General features: G+C 42.5%; 1 protein-coding gene across 1 annotated transcript in view; it reads right to left on the bottom strand.

Moving 5' to 3' along the window:
• Positions 1-19,598, bottom strand: part of LOC124552648 — a 47,458-nt gene extending 27,860 nt beyond the window's left edge. Inside the window, exons 1-2 of the mRNA XM_047126974.1 lie at positions 19,565-19,598; positions 9,693-9,878 (exon numbers count right to left, since the gene is read on the bottom strand). Of these exons, the coding sequence (XP_046982930.1) occupies positions 9,693-9,878; positions 19,565-19,587 (209 nt within the window). The 5' untranslated portion in view covers positions 19,588-19,598. The remainder of the gene's footprint in view (positions 1-9,692; positions 9,879-19,564) is intronic.
• Between the last annotated feature and the right edge of the window lie 4,038 nt (positions 19,599-23,636).

Genomic DNA, 23,636 nt, shown 5'->3' with positions numbered 1-23,636 from the left:
TGTGCGTGTCTGCACACAGTGAAGTGGAAGATATGAAAGTGATCCAACCTTCAAACTTATTTTACATCCAAATGGTAAATTTGCAGACATGGGTTCCTCATCAGATTTGTTCTGCCAAGTCACCTGCACAACCCTTAGGAACCTGTAACAGGAATTGTGAAAATCTTTCTTTAAGCGTTTTTTGGAAACATGAATATGAAAAACAAAAATTGTTACACACACACACACACACACTCTCTCTCTCTCTCTCTCTCTCTCTCTCTCTCTCTCTCTCTCTCTCTCTCTCTCTGTGTGTGTGTGTCTCTGTCTCTCTCTCTCTCTCTCTCTGTGTGTGTGTGTGTGTGTGTGTGTGTGTGTGTGTGTGTGTGTGTCCTCTAACTTGCCAAAGGGTTTCTTCTGAAAAACTCTACACTTCTGCTATCTAGTGCAGTGAGAGGCTTCCTTTACTTCATAATATTTACATTAGAACTGCCAGATCTTTGGCTGGTTGATTTGAAGCCACCAAATTTGTGAGTAACCCTGACAGCTGAGAGACCTAACCCCTGCTGGCTCAGTACATGTTTTCAGTAACAAACAGCACACCATACTGTACATATGCAAGGGTAAGATGACCCCAATTTTAAGACGAGCCCCCTTTTATTTGACTGGCTTCTTAAGAAAAATTAATTTTTAACATATTCTTGACCAATCAAAATTACAAACTGTTTTATTGACAAAGTATTTGCCTAAAGAGTTAACATTATACCTGTTCTAAATTTATGCCATTTTAATTGAATTAACTGTGAGTTGTTCTGATGATGTGATGACCTCAGAATATGGCTGTTTTCATCCAAATACGTGTAGGATTTTGCTTTTGTACAGGTGTGACAATTTTGCGGTGTCTCTCACTTCCAAACACATAATCTGCTCACTGCTCTCTCATTAGCTACATAGAACTGACAGCTGACACATATCCTTTCACACCCATCATACATCACAGTGAACATCGATAACACTACAGCGGGAAACACACAACTATGCCACTGGCTCCTATGTAGACTAACAGTCTGCTGCAGAAGTTAATACTACTATTGTGTGTTTGTCCAGTTTTAAAGTCAATTCAGTTCTGAATACATGTGCATTCAGGCAAACTGCAGTTTAAACATGGAAGATGTACAAAAAGAGACAGAGTATGTGGTACAGATTACCACGGTTGGCATATCAAGTATCTTATGTGACCTCAGTAAGGCATTTGTTATGGTGAACCATACGCAGCTGCCCCTCAAATTAGCTTCTTATGGTGTCCATGAAAAATCTTTAAATTAGTTCAAGTCATATCTCAAAAATAGGAAACAGAGGGTAGTTATACAACATAAGGGCAAGAAAGCTTGCTCTAGTTGGAAGGAAATACATGCAGGTGTACCCCAGGGGTCCATACAAGGCCCATTACTATATAAATGACACACCAGGTAAGGTAACTTCAGATACGATTCTGTATGCAGATGACTCAACAGCAGTAGTCTGCTGTAAAAACACTGAAGAATTAGCACAGAAAACAAAACAGACTGATCATGTGGATTGCTTACTGAAGCAGTTAAATAGTTTTGTTTATGCAATGAGGGTTCTGAATAAAGTAACTGACTTAGCTGTTAGGAAAATTGTGTATCATACATATTTTATATCAGTTGTAAGGTATGGCATAATTTTTTGGGGAGTTGAAAAGGAAGCCACCTAAGAGTGTTCAAGCTACAGAAAAAAAATTATCAGAGCTATGACTGGAACAAACCTTTATTTGCAAGCCTTGACTTTCTGACCATTCCTTCCATGTTTATATATGAAACACTTCTCTGAGTTAAGAAACCCACATCTTTTTGAGGGAAATTCATTTGCACATACTTATCCAACAAAACACAAACAAGATTACATGTTACATTGCCATAGACTACCATTATCTGAAAATACTGCATATTACATGGCTTTGAAGCTTAGCAAATAAAATCCATTCAAAGATGAAGGACTGTAAGCTAGAATCTACCTGTGCAAACATTGAAAATATTTAAAAAGCCAACTGCTACTACAGTGTGGATGATTTTATAAACAGAGACAAGTAGGAGATAATATATCTGTTTTGTTTTCCTGTTTTTTCTACATTACGTTCTATGTGTATGCTTATGTTCCCTTTTACTGGAGGTATATGTTCTTTTTAAATGTGTTGATACTTGTAAACTATAATGAGAACTATGTATCTAAATATGTAGATGTAAACACATATATTACATTTATGGAAATATGTGGTCCTTGAGGTATGTCCATATTTATAAACTACAGAAACAAACATGAAAAATACTTCCATATGCGTTATTTTAATGTATCTTGTTTTAGGTATCCTTAGGTAGGCACAGATATATTCATTGATGAGTGACCAATATTTCAATCAAACGACTGTATATAACATGTCATGTGACAATAAAGATGTTGTGTTGGCTGAAGAGTCAACACCGTGTTACGAGAGGAGGCCAAAAGGCACGCATTTTAGCTCACGCAGGCTGGCGTAAGGAGGGAAGAACTATATTGACGTGAGATCTGGAACATGACAAGGAATTAGAATTCAGAAAGCGGACATAATTAGTTTGATACTTAACTTTAATCCATTAACGATATTTTTTCTTTTTTTTTTTTTTTTTTTGTGGTTTTAGGGTGCAAAGCTTCTATGGTCATTAGCGCCCATCCCGTGACGTAGGAAACAGGAAAAAAACGAAATTTAAAATCAGCAGCAAGGGGAACAAAGTCATAAAATTTGAGAAACTAAAGGCAGAAGGAATGCTTTAAAAATCCACTATAGAAAGGGGTTGGTTGTCCCCAAAAAAAAAAATCAAATGACTGACATCATTGCACTGTCACTAATAAACTGTAGAAAGCGGTCAGCTGAGCGCGTGTCATCTGCTAAAATCAACGATAGATCAGGCGATAGCTGTAGACGGGAGCGTAACGGATTAAAATAGGGGCATTCAATTAAAAGGTGTCTGACCGTCCACAGCTGAGAGCAGTGGGGACAGAGTGGGGGAGGATCACCGCTTAAAAGATGTCGATGGCTAAAAAGACAGTGCCCTATCCGGAGTCTAGCTAAAATTACCTCCTCCCGACGACGCGTTCGGGAGGAAGAGGTCCAAGCGCAAGGAAAGGCTTTCACTTCCCGCAATTTATTGTGGGGAAGTGTTGACCAATGCGCATGCCATAAATGAGCAACTTGGCGACACAAACCGCTCCGTAGATCGGTAAACGGAAGAGACTGAATAGCTGGCCGAGGAAGAGAGACTGCAGCCTTGGCCGCTATATCGGCCGCCTCATTCCCACAGATACCAGCGTGTCCCGGGCGCCAGAGGAACGCCACTGAGACGCCCCCCAGGTGGAGCAAGCGCAGACAGTCCTGAATCCGGTGGACCAGAGGGTGCACAGGGTAAAGAGCTTGGAGACTTAGGAGAGAGCTGAGAGAATCTGAGCAGATTACGTACTGTATCCGCTGATGGTGGCGGATGTAGTGGACAGCCTGGAGAACAGCGTAAAGCTCCGCAGTATAAACCGAACACTGGTCGGGGAGCCGAAAGTGATTTGGGGCGTCGCCAACAATATAGGCACTCCCTACACCTAACGATGTTTTCGAGCCATCGGTGTAAATAAATGTGGCTTCCGTCATTTGTGCACATAGAGCAGCGAATGCCCGACGGTAAACAAGTGTAGGGGTACCATCCTTGGGAAATTGACATAGGTCTCTGAGCAAGTCGATCCGGGGACGGAGCCAGGGCGGTGCTGTACCCCAAGTTGTCAAGAAGGTTTTAGGAAAGTGGAAGGAGAGAGAATGGAGCAGTTGATGGAAGCGGACTCCCGGGGGTAGTAGGGAGGAGGAGTGGCCTGCATACCCGACATTAAAGGAGGTGTCGAAAAAAAGGTCATGGGCTGGATTAGCAGGCATGGAAGACAGATGGCTAGCATAACGACTCAGAAGGACTGCCCGCCGATTGGACAGCGGAGGTTCAGCAGTCTCAGCATAAAGGCTTTCCACACGGCTGGTGTAAAAAGCTCCAGACACTAAACGTAATCCACAGTGGTGGATAGAGTCGAGACGCCGAAGAATAGACGGCCGAGCAGAGGAGTAGACTATGCTTCCATAGTCCAATTTCGAGCGCACTAAGGCGTGATAGAGACGGAGAAGGACCACTCGGTCCGCTCCCCAGGAGGTACCATTCAGGACACGGAGGGTGTTAAGGGAACGCAGACAGCGAGCCGAAAGATAGGAAACGTGGGAGGCCCAGCACAGTTTTCCGTCAAACATAAGACCCAAGAATTTAGCGACGTCGGAAAACGGAAGGTTGACAGGACCTAGATGTAAGGAGGGCGGAAGAAACTCCTTACGTCGCCAAAAATTAACACAAACGGTCTTACTGGGTGAGAAACGGAAGCCGGTTTCGATGCTCCACGAGTGGAGGCGATCGAGACATCCTTGAAGACGTCTTTCAAGCAGGCTGGTCCGTTGAGAGCTGTAGAAGATCGCAAAATCGTCCACAAAGAGGGAGCCCGAGACATCAGCAAGGAGACAATCCATAATTGGATTAATGGCGATGGCAAACAGTACAACACTCAGCACGGAGCCCTGGGGTACCCCGTTTTCTTGGGAGAAAGTACGGGAGAGAGTAGTGTTCACCCGCACCCTAAATGTGCGCTCTGCCATAAATTCGCGAAGAAAAAGGGGCAGCCGGCCTCGAAAGCCCCAAGAGAACAGTGTGCGGAGGATGCCTGTCCTCCAACAGGTATCATATGCTCTCTCCAGATCAAAAAATATTGCTACCGTTTGGCGTTTCCGGAGAAAATTGTTCATGATGTAAGTGGAGAGAGCAACAAGATGGTCAACTGCAGAACGATGCTTTCGGAATCCGCGTTGGGCAGGTGTTAAAAGACTGCGGGATTCCAGCCACCAAGCTAAACGGTAATTCACCATACGCTCTAAAACCTTACAGACACTACTCGTGAGAGAAATGGGGCGATAGCTAGAGGGGAGATGTTTGTCCTATCCAGGTTTCGGAACGGGAACGACAATAGCTTCCCGCCATCGCCTGGGAAAGGTACTGTCGGTCCAAATTCGATTGTAAAGGCGAAGGAGGTAACGCAGGCTATGGGTTGATAAATGCAGCAACATTTGGACATGGATACCATCTGGTCCTGGGGCGGAGGAGCGAGAAGAAGAGAGGGCATGTTGGAGTTCCCGCATGGAGAAAACAGTATTGTAGCTTTCGCGATTTTGAGAGGAGAAAGCAAGATGTCGCACTTCCGCTGCACGTTTCTTCGGGAGAAACGCTGGCGGGTAATTTGAAGAGCTCGAAATCTCAGCAAAGTGCAGACCCAATGAGTCAGGAATTGCGACGGGGTCCACTAAGGTATCATGCGCGACAGTGAGCCCAGAGACCAGGGAGGAACTAGGCGCGCGTGAGAACCGTCGAAGCCGACTCCAAACTTCCGAGGAGGGAGTGAAGATGTTAAATGAGCTAATAAAGAATTTCCAGCTTGCCTTCTTGCTATCGCGGATGACGCGACGGCATCGCGCACGGAGCTGCTTATATCGGATACAGTTTGCCAAAGTTGGATGGTGACGGAAAATGCGAAGAGCACGTCGCCGCTCACGTATTGCGTCACGGCATGCCTCGTTCCACCAAGGAACTGGGGGGCGCCGGGGCAATTCGGAGGTGCGTGGTATTGAACGTTCCGCAGCTGTGAGAATAACGTCGGTAATATGTGTGACCTCATCGTCGACGCTGGGAAAGCGACGGTCATCGAATGTCGCTAGAGACGAAAAGAGTGTCCAATCGGCTTGGGCAAACTTCCAGCGTCGCGAGCGCATATATGGCAGTTGAGGCTGCAGTCTAAGAACACATGGAAAGTGGTCACTCGAGTGTGTATCATCAAGGGCGAACCATTCGAAGCGCCGAGCTAGCGGAACAGTACCGACCGCAAGGTCCAAATGAGATAAATTTGTCGTGGAGGCAGACAAAAATGTGGGGACCCCAGTGTTGAGGCAGACTAGATCCGCTTGGTGGAAGACGTCTAGCAATAGTGAGCCACGTGGACAAGGATGTGGAGATCCCCAAAGCGGGTGGTGGGCATTGAAGTCCCCAACCAGCAAATAGGGGGGTGGAAGCTGACCAAGAAGATTAAGGAGATCAGCTCGTGCCATTGGTGTGGACGATGGAATGTATACCGTACAAAGAGAGAACATGTATCCAGAAAGGGAAAGACGGACGGCGACAGCTTGGAAGGAACTGTTTAAGGGGATTTGGTGATAATGGAGAGTATCGTGGAGAAGAATCATGAGTCCTCCATGGGCTGGAGTGCCTTCAACAGAGGGGAGGTCATATCGAACGGACTGAAAATGAGGGAGAACAAAGCGGTCATGGGGACGCAGCTTTGTTTCCTGAAGACAGAAGATGACCGGCGAGTAGGATCGTAAGAGGATCGACAATTCATCCCGATTGGCTCGAATGCCGCGGATATTCCAGTGGATAATGGACATAGGGTGAACAGAAAATGGAGGAACGTGACCAAGGGTGCTGTCAACTCAACGACTGCTCAGAGCTTGCGACCGACAGCATGGAATGGCATTCAGTCGAAGGCAGAAGATCCTGATCCATAGGTTGGTCAGGAGCAGCTCCAGCCACCAAGGATCGGCCAGTTGACCGGCCACCAGCAGTGCGCCTCGGCGACACAGAAGACGGCCGAGGGCGATTTCCGCCAGGTGGTGCTGTAGATGGGACACGCCTTGGCGGAGAAGGAGAGGAACTGTGTTTCTTCATAGCCTTCTTGGAAATATGATGTTTAGATGAAGGAGGAACCGATGGTTGTGAAGTTGCGGTACGTAAAAACTCTTCACGAGAATGCTCTTTTTTCGAAGACTTGGCGTCTGACTTTTGGGCTCGAGATTTAGCAGAACCCGACGAAGGGTGAGCCATTGAGTGGGCAGGCGAAAGTGGTGAGGTTGAACGGGCGATCTTTGCGCTGGCCGATCTGACGACCGTGGTACTAAAGGTGAGGTCGCAAGTCTGCGTGGCCGCCTCCTTTGTTGGCCGAGGAGAAGCAAGGACAGTGCTGTATTTTCCTTTCTGAGGCACAGTGGGCTGTCGACTGGCGAGTAACTTTTGAGCAGCAAAGGTCGACACCTTTTCCTTCACTCTTATTTCCTGGATGAGTTTTTCGTCCTTAAAAACGGGGCAATCTCGAGAGGAAGCAGCGTGGTCACCCATACAGTTGATGCAGCGAGGGGATGGAGGTGGACAAGCACCCTCATGGGCATCCTTGTCACACGTAACACATTTGGCCGGATTGGAACAGGACTGGCTGGTGTGATTGAACCGCTGACATTGATAGCAACGCGTAGGGTTTGGGACATAAGGGCGAATGGAAATTATCTCATAGCCTGCTTTGATTTTTGATGGGAGTTGAACTTTGTCAAATGTCAAGAAGACAGTGCGGGTTGGAATGATGTTCGAGTCAACCCTTTTCATAACCCGATGAACAGCTGTGACGCCCTGGTCAGACAGGTAGTGCTGAATTTCTTCGTCAGACAATCCATCGAGGGAGCGTGTATAAACGACTCCACGCGAGGAATTTAAGGTACGGTGCGGTTCCACCCGGACAGGGAAGGTGTGGAGCAGAGAAGTACGCAGCAATTTTTGAGCCTGGGGGGCACTGTGTGTTTCCAACAACAGGGTGCCATTTCGTAATCTGGAACAAGACTTTACAGGACCCGCAATTGCGTCGACACCTTTCTGAATAATGAAAGGGTTGACCGTGGAAAAGTCGTGACCTTCGTCAGACCGAGAAACAACAAGGAACTGTGGCAACGATGGAAGAACCGTCTGTGGCTGAGACTCAGTGAACTTACGTTTGTGAGCAGACATAGTGGAAGGTGAGGAAACCATTGCGGAAGAATCCCCCATGATTACCGGCGTCTCCGATGGCGCGCTCCTTCCTTGTGGGGGCCCTCACCGAGGGCACACCCGCCTTAGGTGATTGTTCACACCTCAGGTCACACCTCCCGACAAACGGACGGAGGGACCAATCGGCACTTTCGGAAGGTATCAGCTCGGGTAATCACCCCTCCCTGGGCCTGGCCGTTACCAGGGGGTACGTACGTGTCCTACCTGTCTACCCGGGGCGGGGAATTACGCGTTACCCCGTCACCGGCTACGCATGGAAGTGCGTGGGTCGGCCTTCAGACACGCACAGGGAGGAAGAAAGACAGGGAAAGGAAAGAAGAGAGGTCTCAAATGCCGCAGCGGAGAAAAGGGTGAAGAGAAGAGGTAAAGAGAAGAGGTAAGGGAAAGAGAAGTACGAAGAAAGATGAAGACAAACAAGCAAGGAAGGCGAAGAGTGCGGGACATTTACAAGCGTCCGTCTCCGGACGTAGGCACAAACCATACTCCCAGAGGGGGAGAAAGGGAAGGAAAGAGCCAGAGGTGAGGGGGGGGGGGCGAAGATGGGGGATGGGGAAGGATATGGAAAGGGGGGATATGCAGCCCGGAAAAGAAGGAAGGCCACATTAGCTCGGGGTCCCGTGCTCGCTACACACGTATCCACAAAAGAGTTGTGGATCCCCTGGGGGGTCCATTAATGATGAACATTGCTCTTGACGGTACATGATTCACAATATTATCTGTTCAGATTATAGTAACTGAATATGGCACCTTGCTAGGTCATAGCAAATGACGTAGCTGAAGCAGGTCCGACGTATACTATCGGACCGCAGCCGATTTAAAGGCTACCACCTAGCAAGTGTGGTGTCTGGTGGTGACACCACAAAAGATTCTCTTCTGTTCTATTCCCCTCCCCACACTCATCCTAGTTCCCTGCCAAGCTATTCCCCCACCGAGCCTCGTATAGTGCTGCTCGAGACTGTGGAACGTGTACTACAATATCTTCAGAGTGCAAGTCAGATGTAACAACAATGACAACCACAACCGATACATAAATAAAGTTCACAATCATGATTCGGTCCAATTCTTTAACTATTGCTTACCCCACGATCTACTGACGTCTGTCATTACTATCTCCTGATGAGTCTCGCCACTATAATTTACAGTCAACCTAATACGATTTATTTTGTTAATTAGAAATCTAATTCTGGATTAATTTTCCTCTCTTCTCATCTGAATGTCACCATGTTCTAAAGCTGATTAAAAGTTGGTATTGTTTCACCCATTGTTCTAATACACGAACAGCAACTGAATTTCTCACTTGCAATGCACTTGATAAATCCTTCCAGTCTCTCATAATCAAATAAAATATTGATCTGGGGTCAGAATCGAGTAATGTTTTTTGAAGGACAACATTTCCGCTTTTGAATGTTATGTTTACTTAAAAATTAGTATTAATGTTTCTATCGGGAAACCTCGAGACTCTTTCGATGCAAATATCGTTTGCCCGGCACTGCCCTTCTGAATTCTTCAAAATAAACCTGCACGTGACCTCAGCTAGCAAAGCTTCATCTGTAAATGTAGGATACCCTCTATATACTCTATTAAACAATGTTAAAATGTTAATCTCAGCAGCAACAGTTTAATCTGCCAATATTACTCGATCTCATATTTTCTGAATGGCAAATTTGGAAAAAAAAACCTCATCTTATAATCAGGTAAATACAGCAGTTACCTACTTGATGGGTCACTTACGTAAAAGCCAGAGCAGCTGTTCCGGGCGGTATTCGATCGGGGACGGACATCCTGAGTTCCCGCAAGTGCTTCAAGCTTCCGACGGTAGTGAACGCCTTTCTGGCCGAGTTGCGGACTATGTCGTACTCATAAAGTTCCAGACGTTCCAAGCTGTCGGCATATACCGGCAGCAACTGTATGACGTGCCTGCGTAACAACAGAAATGGGGCTCGTGAAAATTATTCGTCTTCTGTCACATTTGAGGAGACCACACAAACGGCATACACTATATTCCAATTCCAAATTAAGGGTTCTTATTCTGCATTTGTAACATTTCTGTGTTCGACTGTCACCTTTACATCACTTGCCACTGAAATACGACATCATTACTATTACCACCACATTAATTTGCATCGAAAGTATACCTGTGAGGGACAGATTGCGTGGGTATACATCAGACATCGTGGTGAGTGTCAGGGCACTGGGTACTAGGCCTTCTGTTGGGTACAAAATAGTCTTTCCGCTCCCAGGATTGGAATGACTCCTTATCCTCTCCCTTAAAACCCAAATCCTTTCGTCTTTCCCTCTCCTTCCCTCTTTCCTGACGAGGCAACCGTTGGTTGCGAAAGCTAGAATTTTGTGTTTATGTTTGTGTGTGTATCGACATGCCAGCGCTTCGTTTGGTAAGTCACATCATCTTTGTTTATATATATATATAGGTGCCTATCAAACTGCCAGCGCTTTCGTTCGGTAAGTCACACATCTTTGTTTTTAGATATATTTTTCTTTCCCTCTCCATCCCTCTTTCCTGATGAGGCAACAGTTTGTTGCGAAAGCTTGAATTTTGTGTGTGTGTTTGTTTTTTTGTGTGTCAGTGCTTTTGTTTGGTAAGTCTCATCATTCCACGTGGGAAAAATATATCTAAAAACAAAGAAGATGTGACTTACCAAACAAAAGCACTGGCAGGTCGATAGACACACAAACAAACACAAACATACACACTAAATTCAAGCTTTTGCAACAAACGGTTGCTTCGTCAGGAAAGAGGGAAGGAGAGGGAAAGACGAAAGGATGTGGGTTTTAAGGGAGAGGGTAAGGAGTCATTATAATCCCAGGAGCGGAAAGATTTACCTTAGGGGGAAAAAAGGACAGGTATACACTCGCACACACACACATATCCATCCGCATATACACAGACACAAGCAGACATTTGTAAAGGCAAAGAGTTTGGGCAGAGATGTCAGTCGAGGCGGAAGTACAGAGGCAAAGATGTTGTTGAAAGACAGGTCAGGTATGAGCAGCGGCAAATTGAAATTAGAAATTAGCGGAGATTGAGGACTGGCGGATAGTGAGAAGAGAGGATATGCTGAAGGGCAAGTTTCCATCTCTGGAGTTCTGACAGGTTGGTGTTAGTGGGAAGTATCCAGATAACCCGGACGGTGTAACACTGTGCCAAGATGTGCTGGCCGTGCACCAAGGCATGTTTAGCCACAGGGTGATCCTCATTACCAGCAAACACTGTCTGCCTGTGTCCATTCATGCGAATGGACAGTTTGTTGCTGGTCATTCCCACATAGAAGGCTTCACAGTGTAGGCAGGTCAGTTAGTAAATCACGTGGGTGCTCTCACACGTGGCGCTGCCTTTGATCGTGTACACCTTCCGGATTACAGGACTGGAGTAGGTGGTGGTGGGAGGGTGCATGGGACAGGTTTTACACTGGGGGCGGTTACAAGGGTAGGAGCCAGAGGGTAGGGAAGGTGGTTTGGGGATTTCATAGGGATGAACTAAGAGGTTACGAAGGTTAGGTGGACGGCAGAAAGACACTCTTGGTGGAGTGGGGAGGATTTCATGAAGGATGGATCTCATTTCAGGGCAGGATTTGAAGAAGTCGTATCCCTGCTGGAGAGCCACATTCAGAGTCTGATACAGTCCCAGAAAGTATCCTGTCACAAGTGGGGCACTTTTGGGGTTCTTCTGTGGGAGGTTCTGGGTTTGAGGAGATGAGGAAGTGGCTCTGGTTATTTGCTTCTGTACCAGGTTGGGAGGGTAGTTACGGGATGCGAAGCTGTTTTCAGGTTGTTGGTGTAATGGTTCACGGATTCCGGACTGGAGCAGATTTGTTTGCCATGAAGACCTAGGCTGTAGGGAAGGGACCGCTTGATGTGGAATGGGTGGCAGCTGTCATAATGGAGGTACTGTTGCTTGTTGGTGGGTTTGATGTGGACAGACGTGTGAAGCTGGCCATTGGACAGGTGGAGGTCAACGTCAAGGAAAGTGGCATGGGATTTAGAGTAGGACCAGGTGAATCTGATGGAACCAAAGGAGTTGAGGTTAAAGAGGAAATTCTGGAGTTCTTCTTCACTGTGAGTCCAGATCATGAAAACGTCATCAATAAATCTGTACCAAACTTTGGGTTGGCAGGCCTGGGCAACCAAGAAGGCTTCCTCTAAGCGACCCATGAATAGGTTGGCGTACGAGGGGGCCATCCTGGTACCCATGGCTGTTCCCTTTAATTGTTGGTATGTCTGGCCTTCGAAAGTGAAGAAGTTGTGGGTCAGGATGAAGCTGGCTAAGGTAATGAGGAAAGAGGTTTTAGGTAGGGTGGCAGGTGATCGGCGTGAAAGGAAGTGCTCCATCGCAGCAAGGCTCTGGACATGCGGAATATTTGTGTATAAGGAAGTGGCATCAATGGTTACAAGAGTGGTTTCCGGGGGTAACAGACTGGGTAGGGATTCCAGGCATTCGAGAAAGTGGTTGGTGTCTTTGATGAAGGATGGGAGACTGCATGTAATGGGTTGAAGGTGTTGATCTACATAGGCAGAGATGCGTTCTGTGGGGGCTTGGTAACCAGCTACAATGGGACGGCCGGGATGATTGGGTTTGTGAATTTTAGGAAGAAGGTAGAAGGTAGGGGTGCGGGGTGTTGGTGGGGTCAGGTGGTTGATGGAGTCAGGTGAAAGGTTTTGTAGGGGGCCTAAGGTTCTGAGGATTCGTTGAAGCTCCGCCTGGACATCAGGAATGGTATTACCTTGGCAAACTTTGTAAGTAGTTATAAAGGCACATTTGCATGCCGAGCGTGAGTTTCCTCGGAAACGCGAGATATTAATTAAATAAATAATCACTGACAAATAAATAAAGCCTATGGCACACAACTGCAGCGCTGTGTCGCTGATAAAACAAAAGCACAATTACGTTACTCGTATGTTTGATTAAGAAGAGGGAGAGCTCTGGTAGAAGTGGTGCGTGAAGCACGTATTTTAGTTTATTGTCTGGCACACCGCCATATTTCATGTTATAGAAAATTACTGCGAGTTGCAACCATACTAGGCACTCGATTCTGAAAAGAATTTATATTTATAAAAGTAAGTAGGATTATGAACTGTAGGCTTATTCATTGAATATATCTGATTTAACTAACTGTGTAATTTTTTGTTTAGTAGACAATCACCTCTGTACGACGTTTTGGCATGGCTGGCAAATTATTGTAATATTGAGATTTAGATTATGAGTCCGCACCTACCGCAGCAGTCTTTGGAAACGATTTAATTACGAAGTCCGATTATTTCAGTTTTATTTCACGGTCAACTACGAGTAACATTGCCTTTACGAAAAAGCCATTGTCAAGGGTCTGATACCGAATAATTAAAACCTGACGACTCATAGGAGAGACAATCATACAGATAAAATAATTAATATTTTATTTAATTTAATTTATTTTATTAATTTTATATTGGCGACTGCGTGTCGGACTTGTTATTTTGTCATTTGTTACATTGTTCTCTTTGTTTCATGTGAAAAATCAACTTTCTGGACCTGGACTTGACTATATGAGAAATAACAAAAATCAGAAGATATTTGCCAATTATAAAATTTTGCGGGAAGACGCAAGGAAGCTTCCAGCAAAATAAGGTAAGACGCAGCATCTTTGCATTAGCAGGCTTGACCAGACGTATAATTCAGTGTATTAGCTTTTCAGTAGATTCTGTAGTGTTTCTTTTCCGCATAACAGCTTCAGTGATAAATTCCATTCTCAGTATTTTTCCTTAAACAATAACGTATGCAACAATACCAATACACGAGTGTACAATATGGCCGACTTCTGTACGATATCATGTAACATGGCCAGCAGCCATTACCAATAATCTCAAATTCAGTTTATATTTTTAAATTAACAGACAGCCATTGTTGCTACGACCGATTCATGCTCAACTGCATTTTATTTTAAAATCAGTGTCAAATATTTTCTTGAAACATATATCACGTGTGGCATGGTAATAACTAGAAAACAATACGCAAAAATGGAACAGCAAAGACGTACTATTCAGACGCAATCCGACTCGGACGAGAGACAAATGTTAGAAAATGACTTTACGACAGCAACAGGTAGTGACGATTCATCAAACATTGACGCAAGTGTTGACGAAAATTTTGACAATAGGCCGTCCACTACAAAAATTTCAAAGTCTCAATCAGAGCCCATGTTAATGCATGACGTCACGTCTAATGACGCGGCGGGGGCAGAGACCTTGCAAACGGTAAACATTGCCGACATGTTACAAATGCTAATGAAGCAAAACGCCGAAAACATGGCAACCTTACAGACGCAAAATGAACAGTTAAAGACACAAAATGACGGAATCAAATCTGATCTCATAGCACTCAAGACAGGTAATGACACTTTATGTAAGCGTGTGGAACTTATAGACGCCACACTGACCAAACAGATGACTGAACTCAGCGCTAAATTTTCCCAGCTTAATACGAGACAAGAAAAGACAACTGACGTAGCACTTTTACAGACACAAGTAAAAAACCTTAATGTCACGTGTGAAGTTCTTACTGAACAAATTCAAACATATCCTTCAGTACATGACAACCTTGAAAAACGAATTACTGACGTACAGAATAAATTTGACAATGTTGAACAACACCTGACTGACATCTTACAGTCTGATGCCACAGCTCATTTTCAAAATATTAATAAAGAATTTCATGATTGGGTAGTCAACAAAGACTTGATGCTTGCGTGAAAATTTACCAACAATTGTGCACGACTCCGTAGCGCAATACATTACTAATAACAAACAGCTGATCAGTGACGCAGTACAATCCGTCACTGCACCCATGAGACAATTCACCGATCGACCACAGTCTGAATGTAACGAAAATATCAGTCAAAATGCACAGTCCAGGAACCAATATACATTCGAGTATGACACACACATACCGCACACGACAAACACACAAGAACAAAACACACCACGACTACAACACATACCACGATGTGCAAACACAAACACAAGCTATTATTATGGTAAACCACAGCAACATTATCGTAATTACTCGCCAGCTGGACATAGCAGTAATTACAGTGGGACAAATCCATATCATAATGCAAAGGAAGACGAAAGCTTAATGAAACACAGGCAATTTCAGATTTTTATCCCAGAAAAACGAACCATTCATCCGGTGATTTTTCTCAAATCTTTTAGTAACGCATTTCCACGCACTTGGAGTGACCGGAAAAAGATTTCATATATTGTCGGTTACATCCAAGGCGATGCAGCTGTCTGGGCATACAGTCAAGCTGACGTATGTACCACGTACAGTGAGTTTGAGCGTGCTTTTCTGAGCAAATTCTGGTCGCAATCCGTTCAGGAGCGACTCAGAAGACAAATTTTAGAACCTGAAACTTTTAACAGTAAAAATGGTAACTTACGCAGATATTTTGAAAAATACTTGAACATGGGACACTTTTTAGACGAACCAGTCGCAACGCGAGATATACTCCGTGCGTTGAAGGCCAAATTGCCTTTCAACATTAAAGAAAAACTCCTACATATCCCGGATGACGATTCAGATTATTTTTTAACAGCTTTAGATTCGGTTGACATGTTACTTGAAGATCAGCGCTTCGCGCGGCAAAACAGCAGCCACAATGTTTACACTAGTGGTATGCAAAACATGCAGGCTCGCCAACACAATTCTGGCGCGCCCACAGTTGGATACGCGGTACAACAAAAACAGCAAACTCACATGCCGTCTCAGTACGGAAATCAAAATCAACACGCGTATTCCAATACAAACAATAGTTACAACAGTAATAACATTTCATGCGGCAATCCATACAAAAGGCACCGCGGTAACAACTACAACGGTAACAACGGATACAAAGGTAATAACAAAAACACAAACAGAAATAGAAATAATAATAACTACGAGCCAAGACAGCATCAAGGTTGGACTCGTAGCGATCAGTACTTTCATTCAAACTCTGCTTTACCACAGCAGCCACCAGGTCAAAATTGGAGCATACTTTACGACCGACAGGTAAGTTATAATGCGCAACAGCAACAACAACCGCAGAAGTTTGGAGATCATAATAGGCAATATCCGAATGTGAATATAATAGAAATGACACCTGATGCACAACCTCAATCTGTGTCAGTACCTAGTACAAATGCTAATCCAACAAACTAGAAACAGTCACTACTTTGCCCCAGGTCGTGGCTGAAGAATCCTTGGGGGGCGGCTTCAATGTTAATCAGTTATTTGACATCACACTTGAACAACGGAATAATGATATGCCGAGTAATTCTAAACAAAAACTACCTGTTTTATTTATAAGATACAACCACAATAACAATATATCAGATGAACTTTTACAAGACAGTACACAATGTCGTTTAAACACAAATGAAATCGTTTTAGCATCTACTACTGGTGTAGTAGGTGGGATTCCAACTACTATTATCCTAGATACAGGTGCAGCTGTGAGCGTTTTATCTTTTAATTTTTATAAAAAGATGTGTGAATTGGAACCTGTGCCTGAGTTTCCTGCCCAAAACTGTAAAATAACTACTGCACTAGGTAATAAGTCATGTAGGGTTACGAAGCAAGTTTTTGTAAACGTTAAAATAGGTAATGGAACCGTACAATGGCCATTCCTGGTTGTACAAAACCTTGTGACAAATTGCATATTAGGAATAGATATTATGAGCGAGAAGGAATGCATTATAGACTTCTCCAAAGGTAAATGTATTTTAAATGATAAAAGCAGGGTAATTATTATTGATTTGGACAGGAGAACTCTAAAGCATGACAAACACTGTACAGGGTACAAGGTTCAGTTAGTACTTGACAAAGACATTCAAGACATGCAAACACACTCATGTGACGCAGAGCTAATGGACTTGAAAACATTGCTTGATCATAAGATAAGTGAAGCTACAGCTCTCAGTGTACATGAACGTATAAAACTACAGGAAGTGTTATCCAAATATTTACAAGTTTTTACCAAACGATTAGGTGTTATCAACACGTATGTATACAAGATTGAAGTTAAGCCTCACAAGATCTTCTACCATAAGACATATAACGTACCGTTATCTCAACGACCTGCTGTGTGGCAAGAATTAAAACAAATGTTAGACTGGAAGGTCATTGAACCATCCACCTCACCTTACTGTAGTCCTCTACTTGTTGTCAAAAAATCAAATGGAAGCATTAGGTTAGTGTTAAACGCACGAGCTATTAATGAAATAATTTTACCGGTTCACACAAAACCTGAAAATTTAGAAGAGCAATTACAGAAATTTCTAGATGCAAAATATTTTTCCACAATAGATCTCGCTAATTCGTTTTGGCAGGTGGGTATCACTCCTGATTCTCGGAAATATACTGCATTTATGTTCGGGGGGCGAACCTATCAGTTTTGTGTTCTACCCTTCGGACTGAATGTCAGCTCTGGGGTATTCATTACAGCCCTGGATACCGTGCTTGGCGACGATTTAGTTGAGACAGTCACACACTATGTAGATGATATACTGATAGCTACACAATCCTGGAATGAACACGTTGACACACTTCAAAAAATTTTAGAAAAATTTGCACAAGCTGGAGTCACAGCCAATCTTAGAAAATCAAAGTTTGGTTGCAGTGAGATAAAGTATTTAGGACATATCATTAATTCACAGGGCATACGTCCGGATCCCAGTAAATTAGATGCTATCAGAAACTTTCCTAGCCCTCGAACTAAAAAGCAGTTAAAATCATTCCTTGGGCTATGTTCATTTTTCAGACGTTTTTTGCCACAACCACTTTTGAACAGTAAACATCTGCTAAATCTACTCAGAAAGAATCAAGTTCGGATCTGGTCGGAACAGTGCCAGAATGACTTTAATACAATTAAACATGCTTTAGTGAATGCTAACATATTGAGCCATCCAGATTTCAATTTAGATTTTTGTATGACTTGTGACGCTTCACGTACTGGCTTGGGCTGTTGCTTATTTCAAGTTGTAAAGAATAAAGAGGAGGAACAGATAAGAATTATTGGGTTTGCGAGTCGCACTCTAACTGAATGTGAGCGTACATACTCCACTACTGAGTTAGAAACACTTTCCATAGTATGGGCATTCAAGAAATTCAATTATTATTTATTTGGAAAACATACAGTAATTTACACCGATCACCAGGCCCTGACATTTTTGTTAACTTGTAAACTTGTACATCCTAGACTATCACGATGGGCAGTTACACTTCAGAACTACTCTTTTGAAATTAAGTACATAAGAGGTAAGGACAACACCATTGCAGACACTTTGTCTAGACTTCCACAAGGTATGAATGATACCAACAGTGACTTAGAAAATATAAATGACTACAGGATTCTCTTAATGCAAGACAAGCAGTATCACCAATATTATATTGATATGTGCAGAAACATGGCTGAATTACAAAAATCTGATCCTCACTGGTATAAAATAATAACATTACTGGTAGAAAAACACAATCATCCTTTGACTAAGTATTACAAGTTACACAATGATGTGCTATTTTACCGCCGACATCCAAATGCTACTAACTGGTGTGTATGCATTCCCAAAGAGTCTGAACGTAATTTAATTTGGCACACACACTTAGTATGGGGTCATTATGGGACAAAAAAAGTGTTTAGCGAAGCTCAGTACATACTGTTATTTTAGCAATATGAGAAGAAAAATTTACAGGGAACTGAAAACATGTGTCATATGTCAAAAATCAAAACCTCAGAATTTATCCACAAAAACAGATTTACATTCTATTTTACCTAGTAAACCCCTGGAAATTCTGTGTACTGACATCAGTGGACCGCATCCAGCAAGCTCTGGAGGCGTCAAATATGTCTTAGCTTTTTACGATATATTTTCTAAACATGTTAAACTTTATGCTTTAAAATCCGCCACTGCAAGTGCTATAATACGAAGATTCTCAAGTGAATACCTGACGCACGTGGGAAAACCTAAAGCAATTCTATCAGATAATGCAGCATACTACTCTGGGTACAAATGGAGAAATTTCTTGAAGGACAATAACATTAAAAGTATATTTATTTCGAGGTTTAGTCCACAATGTAACGCGACTGAGAGACTTTTCCGAGAATTAAATCGTTTCATGAGGACCTATATTTCATCAAAACATACTAATTGGGTGTCCTACCTAAGTCTTTTTGAAGACGTACACAATAACTTAAATATTTACGATACAAATTACACACCTAACGAGATCATGTTCAATTGCAAACAGAACGATCAGTGGATAGAACCATTACCTAAGTTGTCAGACAAGGAAATCACACCTGAACAGAAAATAAAAGAAGTATTGACTACGCTGACACATCACGCACAGATACGAAACAAACATCACAGAAACATAATAAAAAGAAAACAAAAATTCGAGGTAGGAATGCTTGTACTACTTCGTACTCATCATAAATCTGTTGCACTCAAACGACGCAACGCTAAGTGGCGTTTGCTATATGAAGGACCTTATATAATTGTTAACATACCGCACCCTGGTGCGTATCTGTTACAACATCGTAGAACTAACAGAATTATTGGGCTATACGCACACCGAGATCTTAGAGCATTTCATGCTGAATAATGTCAAAGACATACCCATCAAAATATTGCTAAGGCCGGTATTACACTATCAAATTACTTTGTCCAATATCTTTGTCCAATATCTTTGTCAAAGATATTTGATAGTGTAATAGGGATCTTTGACAAATGTCGTCCAATATTTGATCAAATCTAGGCCGAGGCCGTATATTTGATCAAAGAAATCGCTTGTCTTCTGTTCACTGCAATGCGAAATGTTACCACGCGGAGCGCTAGCATCGCTGCAGCGTTCTGTCGTCTGTAGTGTTTTTATAACCATTGCCGGTAAATACAATTGGTGTGTGCCGACAACTACAGAATTAATAGAGATGTCTGAAGCTTATGAGGCGCTTTACAACGTGAGGCACCCTGAATACAAAAATACATTAAGAAGATTGGAGACCAAACCTGACCTAACCTAACATAACCCTCTCCTGTAGCAAGGAATCGGAGTGTTATAGTGAGCCTGTCTTCTGAAGATATAGCAGTTCTTAAGTGAAAATTGTGCTTTGTGATATGAGGATACACTTCATTGAGCACATACAGAAGTGTATGCTCATCCATTCTTAAGTAATTGATGTACGACTTGACGTCTTCCACTGTAAGCTCACGTAACAAGTTTTGTTGAATGCTTTTATCGTGTCGTCGTAAAACCCACGGCTTCACCCAGATTAGATTAGTTTTTCGTTCCATAGATCCGTGCTGAGGAGATCCTCGTGGATGTGGAACATGTCGATTTTTTTTAAGCTGAAATAAAAATACTAATGGTATGAATAAATACAATACATCATTTGTTTCTATTAAAAATTTCGCCAATGGAGTAGAAGGAATTGGCCAGTAGTAAGTCTTTCAGGCTCCTTTTAAACTGATCTTTATTTCTAACTAAATTTTTTATGTTTCCTGGCAAATTATTGAAGATGAGTGTTCCTGAGTAGTGGACCCCTTTTTGAACTAAAGTAAGTGTTTTTAAGTCCTTGTGCAGATCATTTTTGTTCCTGGTATTGTATGTATGAACTGAGTTGTTTGTAAAAAAAGAGATATATTATTTACGACAAATTTTATTAAGAAGTAAATATACTGAGAGGCAGTAGTTAACCTGCGAGCCGGAAGTATAGTTAGACTCTGTCATTTGGGCCTACGAGAGTTATAGTTTTTTTTTTGTTTCTCATGCCTAGATAACTGTACAAACATATCGTTGCATGTATTGTAATAATCATTACATATAATGATCCACATGCAACAATATCTCTACGGAAGTATCTAGGCATGAAATACAAAACAAAAAAAGCTAACCTGCAAATCTCGTACGTCCAAACGACAGTCTCACTGTACTTCTGGCCCGCCAACAGTTTCATTTTCTTTCTTATTTTCCCCCAGTACCAATGCAAGAATCTGAAGTACCCAGTTCTTTGAAGAGGTTTCTGCAGGAGGTCTGTGAATTTACTCCACAAATAATACGTATTACACGCTTTTGGACCTTGAAAACTTTTGTTTGACTTCAAGATTTACCACAAAATATTATCCCATATGACATTATGGAATGAAAGTATGCAAGCTTTTTCATTTTTATGTTGCCTATGTCTGCTAACACTCGAATTGCAAATACAGATTTGTTAAGGCGTTTCTGCAGTTCTGTGGTGTGCTCCTCCCAACTGAATTTATTATCAAGTTGTAATCCCAGGACTTTTAAGACTGTCAACCTCGTGTGTATGGTTCCATTTTTTCCCCCCACTTCTTTTCCGCATGTGCACACAATGCAGTTGGAGTACGTAGAACTACTGCGGTTAATAACAAGTTGTTGTCAGCCATCTTAAACTTTGACGAAAAATTTGATGACAGTGTAATACCCCTTCTAGCGCTACGTCAAAGATCTTTGTCCAATATATTGGACGGAATATTGGATCACATCTTTGATCAAATATTGGACAAAGAAATTTGATAGTGTAATACCGGCCTAAGCAACTCGAAAAACTCTGTTGCTACAACACAGATAATAAGTAGTATAGAAATTTTCATTTCAGCGTTCCAGAGTCGCAGTTGAAGACAGAAGAACTTTTCTTTCAACGCCGCGGCTCCACCGAGAAGACTGAATATTAAAGTAAAATTTATGATTACGTAGCAGTGAATGACATGTTAATTTTTCACGGAACATTTGTTATTGTAGGTACCACTGACTTGGTATGACACCTGACGAACTGACAGACGTCATCTGTGAAGCGATCTTTTACTTTGAGAAATAGATTAGACACACATCTCTCAACACGAAAAGCATCTATCAGTAGTCAAGGCCACACAGACACTCTACACACACGCACAAAACGCGAGGAATCGAACATTTTCTCTCTCTTACTATTTTGAATATTTATTGAGTAGTGAAAACGCCTGGTCTTGCCTACTGATGTAATGAATGTTGTGTCTAACCTATCTTAATTTCAGATGACATCACAAAAAACATCGATAATATCCGAGCAAAACCGCTAAAGAGGATGTAAATATCTGCAATTCATGTAATCAAATGTGACACAATGTAATAACCAATAGCGATGTAAAGATGATGTAAACATGTTTATGTGCAACTGTATTATGTTTATGCTAAGAAAATATGTGACGTGTGTATGTATAATTACTTTTTTTTTTTTAACTGATGTATCATGTAAAAATTTGAACAAAACGAGTGCCAAAAAGACATTGCATAGTGAACCTCTGTTCACGGACATTAACGAACATTACTAACTCTGCAACTACGCAGAAACCTATGTGAAGGAAACGGTTAATGCCATTCATTATGCATCGTACCTATGTAAACGCGATGAACGATTCCCTTGATTAATAACTACGAACATTTAGGTGAGCTATATTCAGCAAAAAAAACTGAAAATGTGAAGCGAATAATTCGTGCATCGTCTAGTGACATTACTACAGTACCCAACTTCAAGATGTTAACTGGATTAAATGGACACAAAGTGCCTGTCCAGAAAACAACACGACGGGTGGAAGAATTTTGGTTGGAACTTCAGGGAATTTAATGTTCTCGAAATGTGACGGACACGCTTACCTGGACTGTCCAAGGATCGACGCCAGCTATGTGCCGTCCGAGGTTCTGCAACCAAGCTTCCACGGAATGTAAAAAACGAACTGCACGTGGACCAATTACTCGACGGGTCACGTCTGATCTGTAATTAGCAATGCTTTTACTCACTACGAACTGCATCACAACGACTATAATGGAAATAGGAAATGGACACGCTTATGTATTAATCACATTGTTATACAACGATGTTACTGTGATCAAAAAACTTTACCACGACGATACTAACCTGTAAAAAATTATTGTGCAGCAGATGAATATGAACTGTGATAACGACACGATGTGTATAGGTCAACGCACCTGAAACATACGGACATTTTTCTCTGAAGTATTTCAAAACAATACTATGTAACTAAGAACATTCAACAATCTAAGTTGCATTGTGTTATAACGAATATTGTAAATTTAAAACTAAGTTACCTGTCATAGAATGTAGTCTTCATATGTAATCTTGGTTGAAAATTTTCTTTGTGCAACGACTGAGAAACGCGCGCACACGAACAATATGAACTGCAATACTGTGCCGCGTGATCTAACTGTACGACATAACGGCAGTCACACAGACGCTTCTGCGCATGCGCGCACTCTATCTGCCAACATAAGAACTTTTACGGCGCACCCGCGTCATTCAAAGTTGTATATAATGTGTATAATGTAGGTCATGTAAATAGTTGTACATAACTTAGATTTTCTTGTGCCTTTAGGTGAATTGCTCGCCTGCAGGTGTGTCCTTTCGCCTCGCAATTCAGGGGGCAATATAAAGGCACATTTGCATGCCGAGCGTCAGTTTCCTCGGAAACGCGAGATATTAATTAAATAAATAATCAGTGACAAATAAATAATCAGTGACAAATAAATAAAGCCTATGGCACACAACTGCAGCGCTGTGTCGCTGATAAATCAAAAGCACAATTACGTTACTCGTATGTTTGATTAAGAAGAGGGAGAGCTCTGGT

The sequence above is a fragment of the Schistocerca americana genome, chromosome 10 (genome assembly GCF_021461395.2).
Source record: "Schistocerca americana isolate TAMUIC-IGC-003095 chromosome 10, iqSchAmer2.1, whole genome shotgun sequence".
NCBI lineage: Eukaryota > Metazoa > Arthropoda > Insecta > Orthoptera > Acrididae > Schistocerca > Schistocerca americana.
Note: the sequence above shows the minus strand (reverse complement) of the source record. Positions and strands in the feature narration are given on the sequence as shown.